Genomic DNA, 24,552 nt, shown 5'->3' with positions numbered 1-24,552 from the left:
GCAGAGGAGAAAATTACCACGTGATAGCAGCGACAGCTGGGGCCGTAGCAGGAACAGGCAGCAGATGCTTCTAGCTGCTGCGGCCTTTGTGAGGACGGTGATGGGGAGAACGACGAAAGAGGAAAAAAACACGACGGTGAAAAGAGGTATCCATCCATCGAGTTCACAGTCCAACTCTTTTCTAAATTGCCGATTGGTTTCAGTAGTTGGCCGCGTCAAAAGTCATCTATTATTATCATCTAGGAGTTGCAGTGGCAGCGAGCCACTGTGCCACGATACCATCGGTAACGCTAGACACTAGACACTAACGCTAGACAAAAAAATCAGAGCGGCCTAGCGGAAAGTACAGAATAAAGAAGAAGAACTGAAATAGAAACAATGTATTAAAAAGAATAGGGTAGATATGGATGGAACGATGACCCACGCGAGTTCCAGAGAAATTGTTGTCGGCACTATAGCTGAATAGTCAACGACGTCACTCACTTCATCCGCTGACTATCACCGACAACAATTCACAAACGCACAACGAAGTAACAGAGTAATCAACACTGTCGGCATCATTACTATTATTACTAGTTGTGGGATGCATCGAATTCCTGTTTTTGTAAAGGATCCTGACATTATAGTCAGTACGACAATTGCATCAGCAGTGCTACCAATTCACAAAGATACATGATGCCGTAATAAGGCTTATATTGGAATCGTAAGCATTTTTATAGGACTGGATGATGCCATCGGAGCAGAGACTTAGACCCAAAAACTAGTACCATTGGAGGATCTATTTATGAATAGGCGAAACGACGTTCCCAAAGGTTCGTAGGGTCACCTGCAGGATGTGCCAGAATTTGCAAAGTGGGAATGGAAACAAACTGTATCTTCCTTATGCTTTCTCCCATCCCTTTGTGGAAATATGCGTAAGTGTATATTGGCGAATAGCTATAACTGTATGTATTTGGGTACCTTCGATCAGGGATGGAGAATATTCATTCATACCTAAAAGTTGGCTATGAAGAACACCGCTGTATTTCCAATCAGAAATTTCAGTTAGGTATTGACGCAGAAGTGACTGAAATTTTCGTTGGATTTCTGGTATTTTGACTGCTCAAGTATTTTCCTAAAACCAGAACATATTTTTTTTACCTATTGGTTGTTGGTACTGTGCTTGTCATTCAAAAGAGGCCTGTAAGTGCTCCGATATTGAAGCAAACGTTCCTTACTTCACACAAGGAGTCTGAAATATGGTGCGTATATAGAATAGAGCGGTAATGCGTCAGGTTCATATTTATCTCCAATACTTATGCGGTAAACAAGCGGCGCACTCGCGTCTGCCATGTTTCCAAGCGCGACGTTCAAATTGCCCTAAGTTTTTTTGTAAATATATGTAACGTTGATGGATTCAAACCAGTGGCTACTCCGCATCGATCCGACATCCAGGAGCTTTAGATTACTCGAGTAAAATCACTTACTTCAGGAACATGATGAATTTAGTTCTACGTGTGTTTTTTTTATTTAATACATGAATATTGCTCCTTTCAAAGGTAGCATCACATAGTACTAACGAGTCAACAAAACGAAGTCCAGACATTGTACTCAGAGAGGAAATGAGGAGTTTTTTTGGTTTGATCCTTCCTGTGTTCATGAGGTTCTGAAAAGAGTCCAAACTGCTTAACGTTAAGAATTAGACGAATAAGAGAGGTGAATTCTGTGAAAGTGTGCATCATAGAGGTTTCCTGGGCGGAGGGTAAGTCTACAGCCTAATACAATGTTGGCTTCAAAGGTCCACTAAGCACGTCCTTCGTATCGGCCGTCTCCTTCGTTCTGTTCAAGCGTACTTCCGTTAGACATGTAGGACGAAAGGAAAACCGAACAATGTACAGATTTAATGCACACTCGGAACAAATGTAATGGACACGAACTTTGCTTACTTACTCCACTCGGTACATAGACCTAGTTCTGGAAAAAATAAGCTACATTAATGAAAAAAGTTAGGTATAAAATTAACAAACTGACTCTAGTTTTTTAAATTTATCGTTAATTAATTTTATGCCAGCAACTTTACTTCATCACGAATCAGGTCAAAAATTCCCTATGGACCTTTAGGCAAAAGATTTCTCCCGGCTTATCAACCCAAGCTTCCTAATTTTGGTTCAGTTCCTCAATTTCTATTAAACTCGCTCTATTAAATGTATTACTTCACTTCAAACAGATTTATACATAAAGGCACCATAACATTATATACGACGCTGTTTTTCTCTGTGTAACATGCAACAAGCAGCCTTCCTACAGGTAGATGCAATTTTCATGTCACCCACATATACCGTAAAATCAACTTGATCTATATATTATGTAGATAGAGGAAGACTCTACGATCAATTTAGGGTTACGTAAATGAGTGTTTTAATATTCAGGATCGTTCACTAGTCAATGGTCCATAGCATTGCAACTCTTTAGTACCATATTCTCGCCTATAAACATCTATTTATCTTGGGAATTAACAAGCGATCTAGTAGGCATAGGCAAACCCCAAAGCTTGTTTGTCGTGGTGATCATTTTTGTTACCATCACCATCTTGTGTGTGTGCCATCGTATTGTTACTGGCTGAAACCTACAAATCGACATATTTGTCGTCTTGTTAATCGATCAGGTGCTCGGGGTCAGGTTTTGCTTCACCTCCCACTTCTTCCAGTACAACGACGACGATGATAACTGAAGAGTTCAGTAATCTAGTAATCATAGAATGGTACTCTTATTGCGAATAGAAGAAAAAAAATATTTGAATAATCGTTTTTTAGCTTTCGATGTTAGTGAAAAGCATCTATTTAAGTTTTTTAAAGATGCAATAAGTGGATAGTCGTATGCAGTCACTTATCTTTTGTTACACTTATTTACTCCATCTGCTGGTGTATATTAAGATGTTGACGGATCCCGCCATTTGCTATAGTTGAGTAAGGCTGATTTACTCAATTTTTGTTTGATGCATTAAAGTAAATTTTTAGAGTATCTAAAAATTTATAAATCCCGCATCGGCGCATATCCTAGTCATCACTTACACGGTAGAAAAACTGCGTCATGTACTACCTAAATGAATTTAAAGATTTCTATGGTTTATAGTACTTACAACATGTTCCGCGTATGTTTGTAACCTAGAAAATCTAAAAAGGTATCAGCCAGTCGACTAGTGATAGAAACTGCTTGTTGCTAAATTAAGGTAGAAAGTTGAGATAGATAGAAAGATAAAACGGGGTACCGATAAGCATGGTGAGATCTTACCTGAATTATTTCGTTACGTTACCGATATAAGGTTTGTTTACGTGCTGATATGAAGGCCGCTGGTCGTCGGCGTTGTTCACTTTTACTGGACGCCTTCGTCACTGTCTCCGAGAGGTCTTCACAAGCTCCTAAACAAGTCTAATAAGCACCAAAAGACAGAGAGATAGATCTCGTTCGTGAGCTCATAGAGCGCCTCGCGAACTTCACTCGTTTACGCGACAAAATTATCACTTCACCATAATATGCCAACATCCGACTCCGTTGCATACTCCAATTTTCCTGCCCATAGTCAAACTGATTATGATTAGGCTCGTAGAAGGGTGTACCTATTTAGAGCTAGAGCCAAAAATTGTGGCTTTGTATATTTCGAAGCCATAAAAACAGTTAAGGAAAGAAATCCAAATCGCCTTTGAACTTATCATGAAGAATAGTGCTATTGCATAATTATGGGAGACCGTACGTCAATTTAGCTAATTCTGCGTTGAAGTTTCTATGAATCTAACCGTTGCCGACGGAGTCCAGCCACTGTGATAGAATTTCGTCGGAAAGCAAATACTTTGCTCATTAAAAACACAGTAGTACTTAGGTACCTTATGATTTGCGACATATAAACAGCTTACGCAGCTATGTTGTTGCATTAGCAGGTGAAAATCCAACATTTACAATTAATATTGAATATTAAATGTTTTTTTCCATCTTTAAAAGGTAGTATTTTTAGCGTGGAGATATGGAAAAGGACGAGCCGCAGAGCGAATTAGAACGAGTGTACTATAACTTTCTCCGTCTTATCGGACACGAAGTCAAGCGTTTCCCTCACGCAACGTCGTTGTCGGCTGACATCGGTCGGACTGAGTTAGGTGTTCTGTCTCTCGATCAGCTTGACGAACCGTGAAAAACCCGTTTGGTATATAAGTCTGTGCTATTGTTTCTTCCATAGTGCAACGCTAAACTGTTCTGCAAGCGAAATCAGACAGCCTGATCGGACACGGTGCAATAGGGTAAATTAACGAAAAAAAAAAAAAATCACTATATTCAGCTTTTATTAGAAACCAATTGTTCTGTTTAGATGGAATGAACTTGATTTACTTTGTACTCGTAATTAAAATGACGGACCTTACCGTATGGGGCTAGCTCCCCGTGGGACTGTAGAAGCTGGCGATTAATAAAATTGCAAAGGTGATAAAGGAAGAAGAGCGATATAGTTACATTGAAATAGTTAAAAAACAGCGAAAACTAAAAGTTGTTGCTTATTTAGGAAATAAACAATAGGAAGTTGACAACTAATTTCAGGGTGGCTGTTTCTAGGTATCACACTTAACTAGACACATGTGCATGTATAGCTAATAGGAATGTGAGTATATACAAAAACCATTGTATATACTCAAAGTTTTACTATCGCATCAAGTAATCTTTCTTCTTATAATTACCATATTTCAGATACTTTAACTTCGAGCTAGTTAGACCCAATCTGTGAGAAGAACGTGCTATCTCACTAACGCGGTAGCTATGGTATTTTAGCTTATTTTTTTCTTAGCTGAGACTGATTGAAAGATCTATAAACAATAAAGTGCTATAGGCGTATTATGAAAATAAGGTGACCCGTGCATAACCCTTAATCAACTCTTAATATAATAATTTATTGTTCGATTTTATAATATAGGAATAATTTTATAAAATAGAAATAAATTTTATAATACAAAACACAGGAGGAGTATTCTGTAAGTGCAAACTGTTTTTCAACAAAAATCCGCCATGGTGACAATATTGAAACTGCTGGATTGTCTGAACTACTCTCTACGGAGAATTTCAGTTTTCTTAACGCTAACGAGCAATGAGAATATATGGATGTTTGTGCATAGGTGGGTTATACGAAACGATCCTATGGTATTACTTCTGCGGATAGTAATAACGATTTAAGTACGAGAACGAGATTAACTACAAGTTAAACATCTAATAACTAAGTGGAACAGTTCAGCAGGAACAGGCGCCGAATTTTCGGTGACCCGAAGATGCTAAATTAATTTTCTGAACATTTATTTTTTTTGCTGAATCGATCAGTATCGCTATGCAAATATATTCACTTACGAAGTCTATCGGTGAAGCGCATACGTTACGTTTATCTATTGAAGTATAGAAAACAGTGTGACTAATCATCGATTATAAGAACGTCTTATGCTTATGATGTGTAGTTATGCCCCCGTACTTATATGTTGCAGGTTTAACCGCGACGTAACATCTGAAGACAAGCGGCGGGCATGGAAGGAAATCACAGATTCAGTGAATTCGGTTTCTCCACCAGGCTCCGTTGGACACACACAAACGGAGTGCAAGAAAAAATGGGATAATATGATGGTTTATTCGAAAAAACTCTACTGGCAGTTCAAGCAGAAATGTCACCTAGCAGGTAAGTTAAATATTTGATAAATTGTGAACTTCGTTTGCTATATAGTTGTCATCAATGAAGAAGGGCAGCATATTTTGACTACTGAAAATTTTCATGGCTAAATGGCATATATAAGTAATTGCAAAACAAAGTACACCAGCTTATTCTGAACGAAGTTTAAAAAATTACACTAATATGTTTGTCACCCCCGGTGCTAAAGTTAGCTTTAGTAGGTACGGATATTTATGACTGTATATGTTACGTTCGTTTTATGCTATTGATATAGTCAGAGAAACAGATTCCACATACTACGGAGGAACATCGTTGGGGTTCCACTGGGGTACAGAAAGTGTGAAAGACACATTCTGACGAAATTTTGCAAGCAAGCTAAGTTTGCAGCTTGCATAGACATTTTCCCCGCTATTGCTTGAAGGAAGTTAAGTTCGAGGTATATGAACGTAATTAAATCGATCTCACGAATGTGATGCCCGCCGGGATTAAGAGGGGCATGGTTCTCTATAGCCGCAAACTTTTTGAGATTCCGACAAGCATACTATAATGCATAAGCAAGATTATCTTCTTTCCCATTTCAATGCGACAGTAACTATCTACTAAAAAGACTGTTTTCACCATGCTCGAACTCGGAGGGGTCAGATGTAGCTGAAAGGACGATAGGACGTTTCAAGACTTCATAGCAGACAGAGGCGAGAAGGTGCAAGAAAGTGACATATAATTGCTGGCCCTCCAGTGTGTACTTCTACGGAGGCAGTCGTTAGATGATGGCGAAACGGATTGTAAAACGTTAAATCTTTCACATAAAGCTAAGACGTCGAAATGGTCCATCCAATCCGATAAACCTATTTTTGTTAGACCTAGTAGACCGGCACGAGGTTGCAGTATTACCTTGTTAGAAAGTCAGCCACGCATTGGTCGTCCGTCTGAACGTGCCAACAGCTTCAGTCTTCATTGTGACTTTGCAAAGGGTATTGAAGTAACGTAAAGCAAGCCATGCGGATAAAAGCTATCTGCTTTTATAATGCTCAAAGCACGTGTACAGCGTCAAGTGAAATAAGCGCTACGGTGCATATACAAGGGACCTTATGACAATTTTCAAAGAAATCAGGCTTTTTCAGCTAAAAGCTATTCATGTATAGAGTGTTCCGTAGACTAGCAGTATAGCCTTTTTTAATAATAACAAATTTAATAAGTTCATTATGCATCACTATCTAGCACAGAGATCAGCAAGCGGTAGGATGGCCAATGACCAATGGCAAGTTCAGTCGTTGATGAAATATGCGTCCTATGGCTTGAACCTCTACAGGTGGTATAAAGCCGGCGTTTGGCAACTATGGGAGGTTAAGAAGTGATGTTCTCTTGCGGCTGACACGCAACCGTCGACACCTATGGCAATATACCTATTTGCGTATAAGAGATAAATGTGGAAAAACAAGAATTCGTAGGTAACTCCTAGCTATTGTGCAATGGTAATCTGTAAAACCGCGCGCAATATTCCTAATAACTACCGACAGTGTGACCGTTGGGGGTGAGTGGGGAAATTTTGTGATTTAAGCTACTGTTCAGTTTAAGAACTTTTTCAATGTGTATAAACCCTATTTGGGCAGTTCTAGCCCTGCGACTATGCGAAATTAGTTAGAAATCCTAAACAGTTTAAGCAGCTCGCAATGGAGAACGCACTGCTCTTTCGACATCGATCAACCTGTGCCGGACAATACGCTGTCGCCCTACAGCTACTTAAAAACCTTGGCCTTTATAGCCATTTCTGTTCCTTACTCTTGTAAAAAGGCTAGCTCCAAAACCATCTAGTACCCGCCGGCGTCATGAACGACTCAAACGAGGCAAATGTGATAACATCCAGCAATTTCGTTCCCGATCATGTACCGACAATTATTATTTCCTATCGTCCTATACAGGTCCCCTGCTGGCTAGCGGCCCACCGCGTGAACTGTGGTTATGGTCAGCATCTAGTATATACCTCACATATGTTTTTAAGATGCATAGACAGACAGGTAGCCATTAAGTAATCACAATGACTATTTCTGTTTGGTCATTAGCGAGAACATTCTGTGCCTTCTTCTGCTCAAAAGATGGCAGACTCTTTAGCATGCCGCCGATACAACAGTTGCAATGTCAGCCAACTGTTCTTTATGATAGATTAATTAAACTTGTTTAAATATTATACAAAAGCATCCAAGGAACATGTATGATTTCACTTATGCAAATAGAGCCGTACAAAATTGTAAGCCGGTCAGTTGTCTCGAGTTTACCTCGAAAGCTGGATTTTTTGCCATCCGTTGGCAAAAGAAAAAGAGGGCTAGGGCTATGTTATTCTCTTAGCCGTGCGTCGATAAACAAGTAAGGACCATTTTGACGACATAATTTTGTACGGCCTAATGGCTGAGTAATTATTGTATCAGCCGGTCGGTAGTGGCGGTATAATTGGATCTAATTTATCTACTAGTTCCATTGCTGGGAGTAAATGCTAGACTGGACTTGAACAACACGCCTGGGATATTGAGCTTCGTTCCGTGTGTGCTTTGGGACATGATTACTAAGATACATTGTAATTTATTGTTCGCAGGGCAGAATCATTCAAGCAAAAGCTAGCTATTGCGTAAATGGATAAATTCAGTTACACTATAGGATGCCATGCAAAACTTCGAAAATTAGCCGCTTACTGCTACTTCTTAAATGATCTGATATACTTTTTTTTTTTTAATAGTAGGTGGAATATTAGATAATCCTATTAGAATATTACTTGCTATCAAAGTTATCAGTACCGTATAGGTAGGAGTAACGGTACAATCTATACTTGCGTATACGAGCGTAACACTGGCCAATAACCTAAATTAAACTGATAGTATATTTAGATAATTACAAGTAGAACAAAAGTTACAATAAAGTTTCTATCTATCTATCTATCTATCTATCCAAATCTAGATAATAATAATAATAATAAGACAAACCCAGCGCAAATCAGTAATAGAATGATGAGTATCCGATATTTCTAGGCTATTGTATATGTGACAAGGTCATCGTTTTATAATTAATATTAATTAGTAATCCCCTGAAGGATACTTCATCCATCTTTGATGAGTTGCTGGACGGCAGTTCGAAAACTGGAAGCACCGGGCACAGATATGCGAATGCTTACAGATCCTGTTTGCGTTACCATGTGCTCGTTTGTATATGGACTTTTGTGAACTAGAGGCACTATTTACCTATTTTTGGTTGTTTCATATGATCTCTTTAAAGAATTGAAGAAATGTCGTCCCCCTCGCCGCCTGTCAGACGTCGTTCTTCGGGTGATTCAGGTATGTTGATTCTATTCCATAGTATGCATGTTCGATCTCAGTTGAACGCAGCAATTTTTGGCAAAGCAAATTGATTTTGCAGAGTTAGAAAAGACGTTGCTGTGCATCACGGAACATGGCGGACATATAATCTTGAATTGAAATTTTCAGTAGTAACGTTTAGGGAACGTACATATTTGTACGTAGTGCTCAGGGCGGTCACGTGCTTTTCTATATATATTTTTATATATAGACGCCTACTTCGGACTGTAGTGAGCTCTCTTCCTACACGTTTTGTTGTGGGACTCCGACGTCCACTATTTCTCAGCCGCGTTAGTTCGGCTGCAACCTTACAGGAAATGAGAAAGACTATTATTTCGTTGTACTATCAACGCGCCAACGATCGAGTTGGGCCATGCATAGACTGGTACTTCAAAACATTTAGAAGTTCATTTTCATTTGGTTGAGAAGCCATTCAACTTCAAATTTCTGTTTTTCATTTTTTCGTTACCTTATTTATTGTAGTTACATTATTATTATTATAGAATGTATGCGATATCTGTGCAAAAATAAAAAAAAAAAAAAAAAAAATGGTTAATCAACACCTTGTTGAAATCTATGAAAATTTTTCTATGTTGCATTCATTAATAGGGGTCTGAATTAGAGTAATGGACGAAGTGGCAGAGCTGCATGACGCCTTTTGTAAAAATAACGATAAAGACTGACTAGTTAGCAAACTGTCTAATTAAATGGCTATAAGCCATAGTTTCCATGATAAAATATCGTTGAATTTGCTCCGATTGATCTGGAAATTTCAATCTGCACATTATAGTCCTTGAGGGAGACTGTGTTTGAGCTGAGTCTTGAGAGTGTAACAAAAGTGATAATAATCACAGGTCATCGGCGAGGAAGCAGTTGAAGAAAGTATGCGAAATTTAACCGAGCAAGCCTACGGGAACTTCCAGCACAGTCTCGTTTCCCATACCGGGCATATGCCCTCACCGTTTTCGGTAACCGGCGTAAGAGCAGGCGATGCTCTAGGGGCACTTTCAAAGGGTTCACTGCCCTGGTTGGATGGAACTGGAACCACAACTCCAACATCTCATCAGCAGCAATTCAATTCAGCTAACGCGTAAGAAAAACATGTTTTTTTTTTTATATACTTATAACTAATTCGTGAGTGAAGTACGAGACAATTCAGTCATTTGGCAATGACAATCTTATAGTCAACGCTAACGATTTTCCGTTCTCTTCTTTTTCTACTTTCAGGCAAAAGAATATGCTATTAAACTTTGCCGCAGCTATGGCCTCATATTCGGCCCTAAGTCAACAATCCACTGATGGCGCTGAGGGTTCGCTTGTTGATGAAGCTGATTCGTCGGACGAAACGAGTCAGCAGTTACCGCTACCGTTGCCAAGCCACCTCAGCGCTCTTGGTCGCCTTTCAAGTCACCTATCAAACCAAGGACAGTTGCCTGCTCACATGGCACGCCTGGTCCAGCTGTCACCACATGCACTTCGACCGGCTACTTCGCCCGAAGATCTTCGACCTCAGACAAACTCCCCGTCATCGAGTGGAGGCCGCGCTGCGAGTTCACCGGACGCGCGTGTCTCTGCAAGTCAAAACAGAATAATGACGAACCATGCTTTAGGCGCAATAGAAGCCGATAGAACGCATCACCAAGGGGTTAAACGCAAAAGCTCGCAAATACTTGATGACGGTAAGAATGGTAGTTACGGCACCCGCAATGACTTTATGTGCTTGGAAGATTTTGTAGGTACGCATATGTTTTATATAATCTTACCTATGTATAACCTCCGTAACAACTTAATGGCCTTCAAGCTTTTTGTTTAGTAAGGAGATGGTGTTTCACCCAAATCTATCTTCCTTAATGTTGATCCTAAGACGAGCGACAAGCTGAGAAAAAACAAGTTCGCAACGGCTACAAGTATGACTCTTATAAATAAAACATTTTTGGACTCTTGCAATGAACAGAAGCTTGATAGGGTCTGTAGAAATTGTCATCCTATTTGCGTCTGTTCCACCGGTAAATAACATATAAGCTCGTAGAGAACATTCTACTATAATTGAGACCACTAATTCGTTAGCTTCTATTCAGACTGTCACAATCCTTAAAATAAAGGTTTTTTCAAACACTGGCGTAGAGGTATAGGAGAATGAAACGCGACGGATGTATAAAAAAGTATTCCCAAGAATAGAAGTAGAAAGTGATCCACGGGTCAGCGACTGATTTGATGAAATTTTTGCGACAGAAGCGACAGATGTACGGTTTATGTGTGCGACGGGGTGAAAGGTGAAGCTTGTCCAAAGGAATTTTAAGGCATAACGTCCCCCAGATTTCAAGAGCTGAATCTATAACCCGGGTTCCATGTGCATGCTAGAGATCGTACACATAAACCTTGCTTAATTGGTATTTCTAATCACAACAAACTACAAAATATCCTTCCGAAGTTCTACCGTTAGGCGTTTCATTAGAATGTCTTACAAAAACTTTACTGTGAAAGAACCAAATTAAAAGCTGTTTTTAATTGCTTTAAGTTCAAATATATTACATGCTATGCGATAGGTGTGTAAAAATGAAGTAATGTTAGATCTGAACGCCAAGCTATCTGTAATCTATAGCCAAGCTATAACCAGAGATCTCATATACTATAGAAGGCTTAGGCCGAAATGGGAACGAACGTAAGCCTTACAATTATAAAAAAAAAAAAACGAGGGTAGTACGCTTTTAATAGTTAATGGGAACCGAGATGGTTAAACGTCTAACCGAGAATTGACAGACTTATGCAATGGCTTTATAGGAAAAAAGAACGACGCTTTATTCCAGTAAGTGCTACAAAAGTTAGTGGCGACGTTGCGACATTGGACTTGGACGGCAATCAATGTAACGTAGCAACTGTGTAGCGATAAGCTGCGTCCTAAAAAGCTAACGTGTAAAGGACAGGGACTTAACGTCACTGTGCAAAATATGTTACGTGACGAGCCGATATCTAAAAAACGTTGCCGTAAATCGCTGCCGCAATCAAGCCCATTTGGGGTGGTTTTATTCATAAAAATTAGCCCTTATCCAGGTTGTTGACCCATAAGCTGTTAGGCATAGATTTATCAGCTTATTTTTACTGTTCACTAGGTTTTCTCGAAGCGAAACAATACAATGGCAGTCGTATAATCATGGTGCTCGATAAATTGAATAAAAATGTTAAAATAACAAGTTGTGAGTAGAAGTCACGCAGGTTATATCTATACATATAAAGCTGCATATTACTGCTAATTGCTTCAAACTTACGCCGATAAGAAAGTGGTGCCTCAAATATACTCATGTATTTGATTAATACAATTTCAATGGGATGCACCCATACCGAATAATGCTTTCTACACAATTTCCATTACCTAGAGGCTTTTTTTTTATTATAGAGATTAAAGCTAACCTAACCCATATTGTCTCCTTTATCTAAAAGTACTTCTATTCGCTGTTTATTCAACTTATCCAAATGCTTTCGGAGAGTCCCTTGTTGGCTGAGCATATTGCACTGAATTTGAATAGCGCAGGCAACGAACAGGGGCAATGAAAAGGCGAGAAAGAGGGCAACGCGATCTTTTCTCGAACATAAAATCGAACCGCTAGTGCAACGATAGTAATTAAATCTATCGATAGAACCAACTATTTGCATTTTAAAAGCCCTTTTGTTGCTTTTTCTTCGTTGAAAGAAGGTTTACGTTGGAAATTCGTCTTTTTCAAATCCTATTCCTTTGGACATCCTAAACGGGACGGTTAAAGGTATTTGCAATTTTGTAGGGATTGCTCGCAATAGGAGACGGTCTCCGACTTTGTCGTTTGCCAGTGGGCAATCTTGCGATTACGACGTTTGTTTCATTCGACTAACTTCCAAAATAACGTTGCTGGCGTTTCCGTCTTTCTGCTACTTGTTTCTTTGTTTTTTCTTGCAATGCCTGTGTGGTCAAGTCGGACCATGTCACTGCATTTCCTATCCCACGACGGCGCAAAGATCAGCCAGACTCATTAAGCTGATGGACGCACCACGTGGCGGAAATGCACAGATTGAGTATTGCAATAGAACAGTTGCCGGCCAGCTGAGTTCTAGCAAATGTCCAATTTTGTTGTTTTCCCTTCGGATGCTGAGCTTTGCGGAGTCACGCATGTCACAACTGGAGGGCCGTTGAGGAGTTAGTTGCGGTGGCGGCCTGTGTTCATGGTTTAACTTGGTCGCACTGGAACTTATGCCTTTACCCTTCTCCTCCTCTCGAGAGCCTAAGTCCCAGGCCATTCTTCGTTTCTTCACTTCGGAATTCTGCCTTGAACTAACAGCGATATTATTCCACGAATCATAGTTATCCATCCAACCAACCGAGTGTGTCATTGGTTATTGCAAGGCTGCGGAAGAAATGAAAACTTTCTACTGATGTAGGTCTGCGTTCCAGCCACATCTTGAAAATGTGATATGGAATCTTTACCGAACACTTTACCAGTAGAGACAAAATATTCTTCAGTAGACACAACACCCAAACGGAATAAAGGTCGGCTGAGACATAATAGAAGCGTTGTAGTTCCATTATCCAGGAGCTGCGCGTCTTAAAATTGCACTCTTCTGAGAAAAACTAACGTGCTAGCTGCTCATTTTCTACTGTAAATTGTCCCCTATTCGTAAACACCAAAGCTGAAAAAAAAACTCTCACTTCGTCAAGGAATTGTTTTGATTTGTTTTTTGCGTTAAGACTGGTTCATGCAGAGAACAATCAAATATTATCTTGGAGAACAAAAAAAAAGAAAGCGGTGGGCGGAGAGGGAAGGGGAAAAGCTAAAAGATTAATTAAAGATGATATCTACGCGGAGAATATCATCCATGTTCATCGTCTGCCCCGTTTTCCCATCATGGTCGTTCTTAATCGCAGCTCCAAGGTACTCTTTCGGTTAAGCGTCTGAAGTAGAGCACACGGTTGTTTATGATGGCACGCCAGCTACTCTTCCTTTCTTTTTTCTACCGTTCAGTTTACCTCTCCTCGCCTACCACCGCAGTTCCAGCAGTTTTCCATAAATCCTTAACCTCGTGCAATTGCCCGACTCAACATCGGTTTTTCCATCTACCAGCCGTAGTCGATGCCACACTTAAAATTACCATTGGCACAGGCAAGCCGTCAGTCAGACAGTCGGCCACTCAAAAAGCCCCAAGAGCACTGCAATGGGACAGAAACTTTTCACCGCCAAATGCCTTTACCGTTGTCGCCACAAGTGCCACGCAGCCGATGACACTGCAGCAGGAAAAAACGAAGAAAAAGGCTACACAGGACACAAAAAGAAGCTCGTTAACTGCTAAATGTCTATTTTCCAATAGTTTGATGTCCGAAGGAACTCCTATAGGCGGTCGTTTCTCGAGCTGATCTGAACGGCGGCAAAACAACAGCAGAAATCTATGGACGCTAAAATAATTTCTACTTCTTTACCCCAACACCTTTCCCTTTTTTCTAGTATTCCTTTCCGGAAAGTGGAAGGTTAGAAGTCACCTTAAACGCTGCAATAGTAAATACAATAAGAAACGATAACGACAACAGGGCGCTGTTGCGGTGTGTCTCAGAGAAACAGGTTAGCAGGTAGTGCAGCCTACGAAAGAGGTAAAATGGAGTGAATCAGAGCAAAAGAGAAAGGTAAATAAGAAGGGGGGCTGGTGAATGTATTAAATGGAGGTGAAAAAGATACACACACGCATATACGCACACACCCACACACATACACACACCTAAAAAGTCTCCCAAGTGCGGCCGAATCCGTCGAAATAGCTTACCTTGCTCGGTGAACGTTGAATTTGGCCGTCCTGATTTCCATAAAAGTCAAAGCTGCTCCTTCTGATTTGAGGTTGACCAATTTCTGTGCCTCCAATTTCAAGCTAGACCAACGAGTTCATTAAATGATTGCTCACAATAACTTTGTCCAATAAGCGCAGATTGAGAAAGCTTAAACGAAAGAAAAGAAAACCTAGTGCATCATAGTTAGCTGTAAATTACATTGCGATCGTTATATAGAAAACTCGATTAACTACCGTAGAATAACTTTTTTTTGTTCTTGTAGTGCCCTTCCACACGTGTACCGTCTCCCCTGAAGATATAGTAATCTATTTGTGAATACCTGTTCGCTGGTTTAGTTCAAGTTATCTTACTTTCCAGGAATTATTCGCGGAGACAATGGTCAAATGATAGCGAAAAGATCAGATATGTTAAGATGACATACGTTCGTATCTCGTACGTACTTCCTTCACAAAAAGCTCGCAGATTCTAAAATAATAACGACTTTTAGAGTTTTTCATTATAGTTTATAGTTAAACAAGAATCAGCGTTCAGAGCACGTGAGAGAAATCCAGATTGAAAAGAAACGAAAATGCGACGGTCGACATACTGATATGAGACGTAGATGGGCGGGCTTTATTTACGGCGTTAAACAGCGATGCACGCACGCTTCATTCCTCTTCTTTTCTAACACTAATTTATCTAATCTAACAATTCGATTGTGACACACTGTACTTACACATATAATACAATGATACAACAATAATTTTTGCACACCCCATTGTCTATTACATCTCTTTCTATTAAAATATCTGCTTCCTTTCAGCAATTATCCCCCCATATTGTTCTGATATAATCGCGAATTGGCTTTGCGCAACATAACATAAGCCATAATTCAATTGCAGATTTATTCCTTTATAGTTATATGTGTCTAATTAAAATTATTCCATTTCTGTGATCCATTTGTGTATGCCCTATGATCTGTCCTAACGACCTTCTTACTTTAGCATAGGCTGTATTTTGCACTGTCTCAGGGACATCTACATCCAGCCAAACCTGAAGCTCCAGTGGGGTTACCCTGCTACATTGATCTCGTTTACCCCTTGCCGTTATCCTGGTTTACCATTCGAAAATTCTAGTAATCTCGTTTATCTTCTTTTTCAATATTATACACAGTTTATTTTTCGGTTTGTGATTACGATCGTTCCGTTATTGCACCGCGAGTCTTCTGCTATACAGACAAATAACGGACCTCAACTTGTCAATATTCAACCGATGATCGTACAGGGATTCCAAGCATGAAGCTTTACCAAGCTTCACAAAATCGGTTTCAAGTGACCGTTCTACTACGACCGTTCGATAAACGTATACACGTACACAAATGGCCGTAAATTTTCAGTACTATTATGAAATAGAACAGATTGACAACACGTCACTATAAACAATTAGAGCAGATCTATGAAACAAGAAGCTCTGTTTGAAGGTAGTTTATTGAGAAAGACGTTAAATCTATATGAAAAATGAAAAAACCTAATTCTAATGAATGACCTAACTTTCGCTGAAAATCTTTTTGGTATGATTTTGCTCGTTCGTTTAAATTCCCGGGGATCAATTTGTGGCGGCAACTATAACAGTCGACGAAAAGGACTCGGGGGGTGCGGAATCACAGGACGACAACGACGACGACGACGACGACGATGACGACGACGACGACGACGACGACGACGATGACGACGACGACGACGAACAGCAACAACAGCAACAACAGCATCGTCGGACGATATCAAAGGATAGCCAAAAGTCGCTTCGCAATGAGGCCACCAGCGAGTTCGTTAGGGCTTTACGTGCCATCCAGAAGGTCGCAGGACAGTTACATGAGGCTCAGCAATTCCAGCAGCGGCTGCTTTTGCTAAAGCTTCAGTTTCTTCAGGAGCGTCGCAATCAGTTTCACGACGGGGAGAACCGAACGAAGATCGTGGTTACAGGGGAGAGCAGTCCAGCGGCCGCAGAATCGTCCTCGTCGAATGAACGTAGCTAGAAAAGGAAAGAAGAAACGATAAGGGACAAAAGACGCCACTAAATTATTTTTAAAAATACAGCAATTTCCCTATTAGAATTTTCAAATATATTAATTACTTATCAATTATAGTTAAATGTGAAAAGATAGATAATTAGAAGCTTGTACTATGATTGTCTGGCTGGCAAGGGGCCGCAGATGACTACGTGGTGTAACTAACCAATTTATTCATATGGAATTGTAGCATAAATTAATATTATAGGTGGCAGTGATTATTATTAACGGCAGCAATTGACGATCGGCAACGCGTACAATATAATATAGACTTCCTGGTTAAGCAGACAGGGGTTGCCCCAAAATAAAAAGGACAAGTATGGAAACGATTTGCCCGCACTTTCAGTGCGTATGATGATTGATTGAGCTCTATCTTTAACGGCAAGCTAATGTTCTCCCAGCAAATTCTCAACAAAACCAGTGATAGCCAACAAGATTGTACGCCGATTCTCGATGTCTATCGTGTAAGAAACTGATTTGAGTTAGTCAATGAAGTACAATGACTGAAAACCGTCACCAAATAGCTGTTGCAATTTTTCGTTATGGGGCAGATTTGTTATTGGATGTTGTATTATACATTCGAATACCCAACTGTTGTATGAGAGATAATGTATTAAATTAATATTTAAAAAAATAGATTTAGAAAATATTAAGATGCAGACGCACGTCCTGTGCAATAGACATGGGAACCGGAAATATAATGTTGCCGCGGGTCGACCAGTTTTGTCTACTAAACTAAAATCAGGCCTGAAGCACGGGGTGCGCAAACACTTGTGTACAGCTGCGTTGAAGTTGTTTAGAAAAAAAGGAAAGAAACAATCAATTTGGCTGATGGAGAAAGTGATTTCTAACAATGGTTCTCCGTAAGTTCTCCGTAACAGTTAAAGCACTGCTCGCTTTAACTGTCTAAAACTGGCCCTACGTATGGCAAGCTCGTAAGGATTCTAATTCTCCCTGTATTAATCGTCGATTTCCCTCGAAAGGCATCGCAACATTGGCTTGTTTTTCTTCAAGCGGTACGTTACATAACCTTTGAAGTCCTTTGGTGAGAGAACGGCTCCACGGAACATATGCATGGACAATAATGCGTTACGTAGAGGAAGTTAGTGTATTTTTTTCCTGTACAAATTGAACCCAATAACGACAACATTCCGCATAGGAAATAAAAAACGAAATATACAAAGATAACATTTTATCAAATTCGCTTAAATACACAATGCGAGATACACGCAGCCATTGTATAGTGTTTTGCTGAGGATGGGCGATTAAAGCAAACGCCCAGCTTTCGTACTCAGAATTCGATTGCTCAAACAACGATGTATATCTACTTCATGACAGACGTCTTGCAAATCCTAGAACTGCGTAGGTTTTTTTTCCAGCCAGCGTGATTCGTATTTACAGATAATCGACGTTCTCAATCGCAAGAACTATATCTGCAAGGTTATAGGTAATCACGATGATGATGATGAAGTTACAACGGGGAGGCACAATAGGAGGGCAATGGCCCTCCTAAAGCCGACGGATTTTCTTGACTGAACACTTATTAAAATTAAACGCCGTATCGCATCTTTGCGCATCAACGACGTATTTAGATTTTTGGATGGCTGCAAAATGCCTACACGAGTACATGGGATGGTGGTATTAAACCGCTCTTGGATCAACAGTAATAACACTATATCAATCTGTTCGGTGTTAAATTGACTCTGTCTGAAGACGCAAACCGTCAAAAAAGACGCCGGCTATTAGCCGAACCAAATTGTTCCTACTCCAATAAAAACGTAGGACTTGTATATAAAAACAAACAAAGCCTATATAAGTGATCAGTAATATAATAAATAAACTATATAACTGAGTATTAATCACCATAAGGAATGATCTTTGCGACTACGTCAAGATAAATCCGGTAAATCAACGGGGTCTAGTAAACGTTTGAAATAGGTGCAATGCGTATATCGTAAAAAAGATGAACTTTTGCAGATTTTTTAATTTTATTCTCTAATTAGTGTAGTTTCGGAATTGATTTTGTAAAACCGAGAACTTCGAACAACGACCGAGAAAAATCTGCATGCTGGATAATTGATAGCTAATTGATCTAAAACGATATTTTAAGTACCTGTAATAATATTTTCGCACATGCGCTTTACCTCATTCGTTCATATTTCTCTTATTTTAGCCATATGTAAACAGTTTCAAATAAATAAAAAACATTGGATAGTTTTCGATTTCAAGGTCAATGCAACTCGGTGTGGCATTCGGCTTCCCAGATGCTATCAAAGTCCAGAAGCTCCTGTAGGAACTCCTGTAAAACATCCATATAAAACATCAACCACGTCAACGCCACATGTTCATCACCAGTGTTCTCTAACGCTAGTCATATACGATAAAAACGCCGAAAACAGAGTTCCTGAGGACGAATAAGCCAGATTCGTTCAATTCTCTGATGCTCTCTGACATAACAATTCAACCCCCTCCCCCCCCCAGTGACGATAATCGTATAGAATCGCTTCATGACGGCACCGATCACATTAAAAGCACTTCTAAGCTGGAACAAAGGAGAGATTTAGCTATTGTTTTATCACGCGACGTATTCCGACAAGGAGTAGGAATGCCCAAGGAGCGGAAGGGTGACATGAACGAACAGAATCCATACATATGCTCTATTAAATGTGCCTAATGCAGAATAAGTCTAAAATAACCTCATGATTTAATAGAAATTAAAAACAATTATATATAGAAGAGTTTCTAGAATACATCTGATAACATGTATTCCCCATAAACTTTTTGCTAACCTGTACAACAATATTTCTAACGCTCCGTAATATCGAAGCCTATGAAGTAGCTAGCTACGGAGGGGTTATTCTGTTGTATAGCAAAAATAGCGTAGCAAACTTACTATTCAAATACTATCCTTTACAATTTGAGCGGCAATAGTCGACTGTGTCCAATTAAACCTAGGCTAAGACGAATATCTATCTATCTACTTGGTGGGAAAACAGAATACGGGTAGCCACTAGAAAAAACATTTGTTGCGTATCGATAGTACAGTAAATTTGTTTAGCTACCCGTATCGCCTCTTGTGTAACTGGTGCCACCTCACTCGTCACAACGAAGATTATCTCGTAATGAAGAATAACTTCACAGTATGATCATATAATACTTACTCGAATAACATGTAAGCCAGCAATGTTAGCTGAAGGACTAACTGCCGATCTAAGGCGCGGACGTCGAAGAATCGTCGTTCAAGGGCGTCTATAGCGACACTTCAAGTGTACTCGGAGAAGTCTTGCGTTTGGTTTACCTGAGGTCCCCTGTCCAGTCGTTGCATAATTACAAATACCCTAACTATTTCGAGTTTTACGTTCGGTACCGTCGTTAAACGTTCAGTCGGATGATCAACTTCAGTACAATACGAAATGTGTCTACGCGCAAATTTCAACCCAGGCCGCTACCTGTCCTTTAAGCCTAACAGCAACACAAATGTACTGTTAAACAACAAGTAACTCTAAACAGGCAACAACTGTTTAAGCCTTAAATATAACCGGACTAGTTTCGGTAAATGCTATCAATAACTCTTGAGACTAACAGCAGTGACACCTGGTGTTTTTTCAGCCAGAGGCTTGCCTATCAAAGCCACACCGTAAACGTTGTTAGAATCCTTTTTAGAATAACGTATCGTCGTAGTCAGAAAAGAATGCGGTAAAGCAGGAGGGTCACGTTTGAATGTGGCGTGGCCAGAAGGCGAAACGTGCGCACCTTACGACTTTCGCTGTCTACAAAAAATGTGAGGGGCAGAAGTAGTGAAGCACTCCGTTGAAGCTAAAATGCCTCAAACATTTCGATTTTACGGAAATAAAGAAAAATATTTAAAACGTTTTATACATATGATATATGTTCTATCTGTCAATTATTATTGTCACTAAAAAATTATTATTATAAAAAATTGTTACTAAAAAATTACCAAAAAATAGCGGTATACTAAACGCTAGCTTTCACAAAAAAAAATGATGACAAATATGCAGATAAATGTAGTAACTTGCGATCTAAAACACAATAACTTCTCCATTTTAATTAGAAAACTTGATCGATTACTAGTGCAGTTCAGCATTTCGAGCGAGTCTTTCACGTTCAGCGATAATAAAAAACACTATGAAGAATCTATGAAGTCTTTTGTATATACAACATAATCAAAATATCTACTCTTTCCTTAGATTCATATGATTTAGGGCAATCTTGGTCAGCATAGCATCATAAATATGGTACGCGTTAAAAATAGATCAAACAATGTTTCAATATGTAGATGTGAAACGGCTATATAACTATAGGATCTAGATCTATATAAAAATAGGATCTAGATCACTTGTATTTTAATTGCAACAAAAAGCGTGTCTAACATATTTATCTCGCTGTTTCAGTAAAACTCTTAGATGTTCCCTTATTACTAAATACTATCAGAAGTACTAGCATTTCAAACAGTAGCAAAGACAATCCCTCAAAAAGAGGTGAGGAACCCGTCTGAAATATAAATTATGACGCATATTCCAACTAGGCCCTTGTCGATCACGAATACTGAAGTTGGCAACTTTCTTTAAGTTGATCGGCTACAGAAACGCTGGTCGGAGACAGCGCCCTCTGAGTATCTTTCCTTCCTTTAGGCAGCTCGTGCCTACGGACGATATTCTTTTACTCTACTGCATTATTACAGCTTGAAGTAGGTATAAATATTTCATTCTAACATGCTTCGTTCAAAGAGGAAGGTGAATGCGCTCTTTCATTTAACATTCAATAACTCCACCCGCGACTGAACAGGCATCATTATCATGGCAATGGTACGGGAGTTCACTGGGTGGAATCGTTAGATAGATAAAGAAAAATCCGGATTGTTTCAGAAAAGAAGAGGTTGTTCAAAAATGCGGTATGAAATTACTTTAATAGTTAAGTATTATTGGAACTTACCAATATTTCTATATCAAAAGTACAAGTTAGACACTATAATAAACAGACATAATTGTGTTCTAAAGATTTTTCGGGTAGAACGGTAGAATGTTTTGACAAGCAAGATGTTTGTAGAAGGAAATTCGCGCTCAATCAAACATATTATATCATCTGGGTTACATACTTTTCAGAAACTCTCAAATAGGCCGAATTTTGTTCGAACGTTATAAACGTATTTAGTTAAAAGATAAAAAATGGTTTCTTCTTTTTTGAGTAGACGTTTCGGCTAGATTCCTACTCTTCGGTGATGTTCTTACTTCATATTAGGCTCTGTCGGTCGCAGTGCCAAGGCCATCACTGTAAATTTACCTCGCCGAACTTCTCTGATAAATCAGGGCATATCCTTGACGCATATAAACCTGCAGTCCAACTGTGCATCTAAGGCTTCCAGACGGATGCGCCATAAAATATGTAATCCGTAGTCAATTAACAATCTGAGTGTACTGCGTACTAGCAAAGGATTGCTTATCCAATAAAAAAAAAATATATATATATATATATGTAGCACAATTAATCTTGCTGACGCAAAAGATCACGAAGGTGCGCGATGAGTAAGCGAAGTACGTCTACCTATATTTTTTGTGAAGGAACATATAATAAAATTACTTCTAATCAACGTACTATTTCACTGCAGTATAAAAAAAAAAAAAAAAAAAGAACATTCGTATTGTTTGGGTTCACTTTATTCTTTCTGTCCTGTATAAAGATGGAACTTTACTCCGTCGGAAGAATTGCGTGGCGACAGGAAATAACGTTTGTCCAAGCGTACTTCACTGGTCATGCGGCCTTACTAGCACACATACATACAAAAGATGTTACTTTCGAGGCCGGCTACCAGCTACGAAGATCGTTGACGTCCTTGAGTTTAACTACTCGTCAACTGCGTGCGCTTCTTCCTAAAGTATTCGTTTCTTTTAGTCTAGAATGTAACGCAAAACAATGCATGCAAACTATCAATCACCTTAAACATTATTCATATTGTCCTCTTTCAAAGAAGAACTATTGTGTGATACAAACAAGTTTCTACTAGAGTTCCAAGATACCGTATAATAAATGGCCATTGTAGTTTGAGTAGTGTCGCATTATTTTGTTGACTGACGATAGGTACTGCTGCAATTTTGCACTTTCTGTCATAAATATGTAGATCATATAGCGTATTGTTCAACCCTATTGTGGGTATATGTAATGTTTCTAGAAGATAAAAAGATTCAATCGTAATCGTCCTCAGTTTTAGGACCGGCGTTAGAGCGTTAGAAGATGTTACACACCATTACCTTTGCACTTACTATCCGCGGTAAGTACCTTTGACACAGAGGCCATTTCAGTCGGCGTATTCACCGGTGCCACTTCGCCTACGTTCCATTCACTATCCTTTACCGGTTTTAATGGCTAGCGCCAATTAAAGAATCACGCCACATAGCGAATCGATAAATCAGTGATCGGAAAATTGTTAGGTGCAATTATATTGCCTTACTGTTCAACACGAAAAATGAGACAAACATACGTATAGAAAAGATCTTCTGCAAGTGGACTGCCTACATGAGCCGTACGATACACTCAGACAGATGCAATAGAATGTAGCAATATGTATTTCATCTACTGTTCTAAAAGTTACATTTAACTTAAATAATGATAAAACAATTGATAGAAATATATCATTTCCACAGAAGGATACCCGCCGTGAAAACAAGTGATCGATTTGCTCTCCACCAGCTCGAGCTGATTCATTCGTATCTTCAAACTACTCGTTAGGTCGTTGTCACCAAAGTGAAAGGTGGAATTCTCAGTTACGAACTTATTATCAATAAATTGCTATTATTCTAAATAGTTCTTGTTATCCCCTTTTTTCCCATGTCTTCTCCAATTCATTGAGGCGAAACGATCCACTATGGAAATCTATAACTTAATTAAAAATCGTATTCGTTGATCACGAGTATTAATGTTCCAGACACTCTGGACTGTGAGTATAAACCTTTTTCGTCTTTGAGAGAAAGAGGTGCCGACCGGCTGCTACTGCTACTAGATGTTGTTGTTTACATCGTTGTCTGTCCAACAACAGTAACTGAAACGGGCTAGACGGTCTCGTCTATGTTTCCCGGCGGCTTTGCCATAGGCCAGTATAGACCTGCCTCTCCCACGAGCAACAGGTAACTCCATAACGGTACGCGTCATAGAGATACATGCTTCGAGTTTTAGCAATGTGTATATGAAACTAGCCTCGGTTAAGCTCCCTAAAAACAACACCTGATAAAAACAAAGCTGCCAAGTAAATAAAGTATGATTAAAAGTAGCGCTTCTATTTTTATATTACACTATATTTGATTTGATAATACATTTTATGTACCATAGGGTAGCAATGCATAATATAACTGAGAACTGCTACGAACCGCAGCATATCCGTAAATAAAATATCTCTAACGATGTTTGACTCTATATTCTGTTAGATTGTAGTGAAGCAGGTGTTATTAACAGCAGCTAAGAAGAGCTATAAGATATATTGAAGAAGAAAGACAAAAACGATCCGCAGCCGACAGGATTCGAACCTGTGCGGGGAGACCCCAATGGATTTCGAGTCCATCGCCTTAACCACTCGGCCACGACTGCTCATTGTGGTTCTCTCGTCGCTTAGACATTACGATCGTTACGTTTACATGACACATTGAATTTGATTATAGCTAGCAGTATCTACGATACTAGCAAGTCACAG

The 24,552-nt window shown here is 39.4% G+C and overlaps 1 protein-coding gene and 1 non-coding gene across 4 annotated transcripts in view; one reads left to right on the top strand and one right to left on the bottom strand.

Moving 5' to 3' along the window:
- The window catches only part of LOC111269167 (uncharacterized), a 66,983-nt gene extending 48,262 nt beyond the window's left edge, over positions 1-18,721 (top strand). For all 3 annotated transcript variants that reach the window (XM_022848575.2, XM_086971992.1, XM_086971993.1), the window contains 5 exons: positions 5,487-5,674; positions 8,927-8,985; positions 9,861-10,096; positions 10,234-10,685; positions 16,417-18,721. In XM_022848575.2, the coding sequence (XP_022704310.1) occupies positions 5,487-5,674; positions 8,927-8,985; positions 9,861-10,096; positions 10,234-10,685; positions 16,417-16,820 (1,339 nt within the window). In that variant the 3' untranslated portion in view covers positions 16,821-18,721. The remainder of the gene's footprint in view (positions 1-5,486; positions 5,675-8,926; positions 8,986-9,860; positions 10,097-10,233; positions 10,686-16,416) is intronic.
- A 5,646-nt stretch (positions 18,722-24,367) lies between these two features.
- On the bottom strand, positions 24,368-24,449 carry TRNAS-CGA (transfer RNA serine (anticodon CGA)). Its single transcript has one exon. It is a non-coding gene; the product is annotated as a tRNA-Ser (tRNA).
- Between the last annotated feature and the right edge of the window lie 103 nt (positions 24,450-24,552).

Source organism: Varroa jacobsoni, unplaced genomic scaffold (assembly GCF_002532875.2).
Source record: "Varroa jacobsoni isolate VJ856 unplaced genomic scaffold, vjacob_1.0 scaffold_1358, whole genome shotgun sequence".
NCBI classification, from domain to species: Eukaryota; Metazoa; Arthropoda; class Arachnida; order Mesostigmata; family Varroidae; genus Varroa; species Varroa jacobsoni.
The sequence above is the reverse complement of the archived record's forward strand: the minus strand, read 5'-3'. Positions and strand labels throughout refer to the sequence as shown.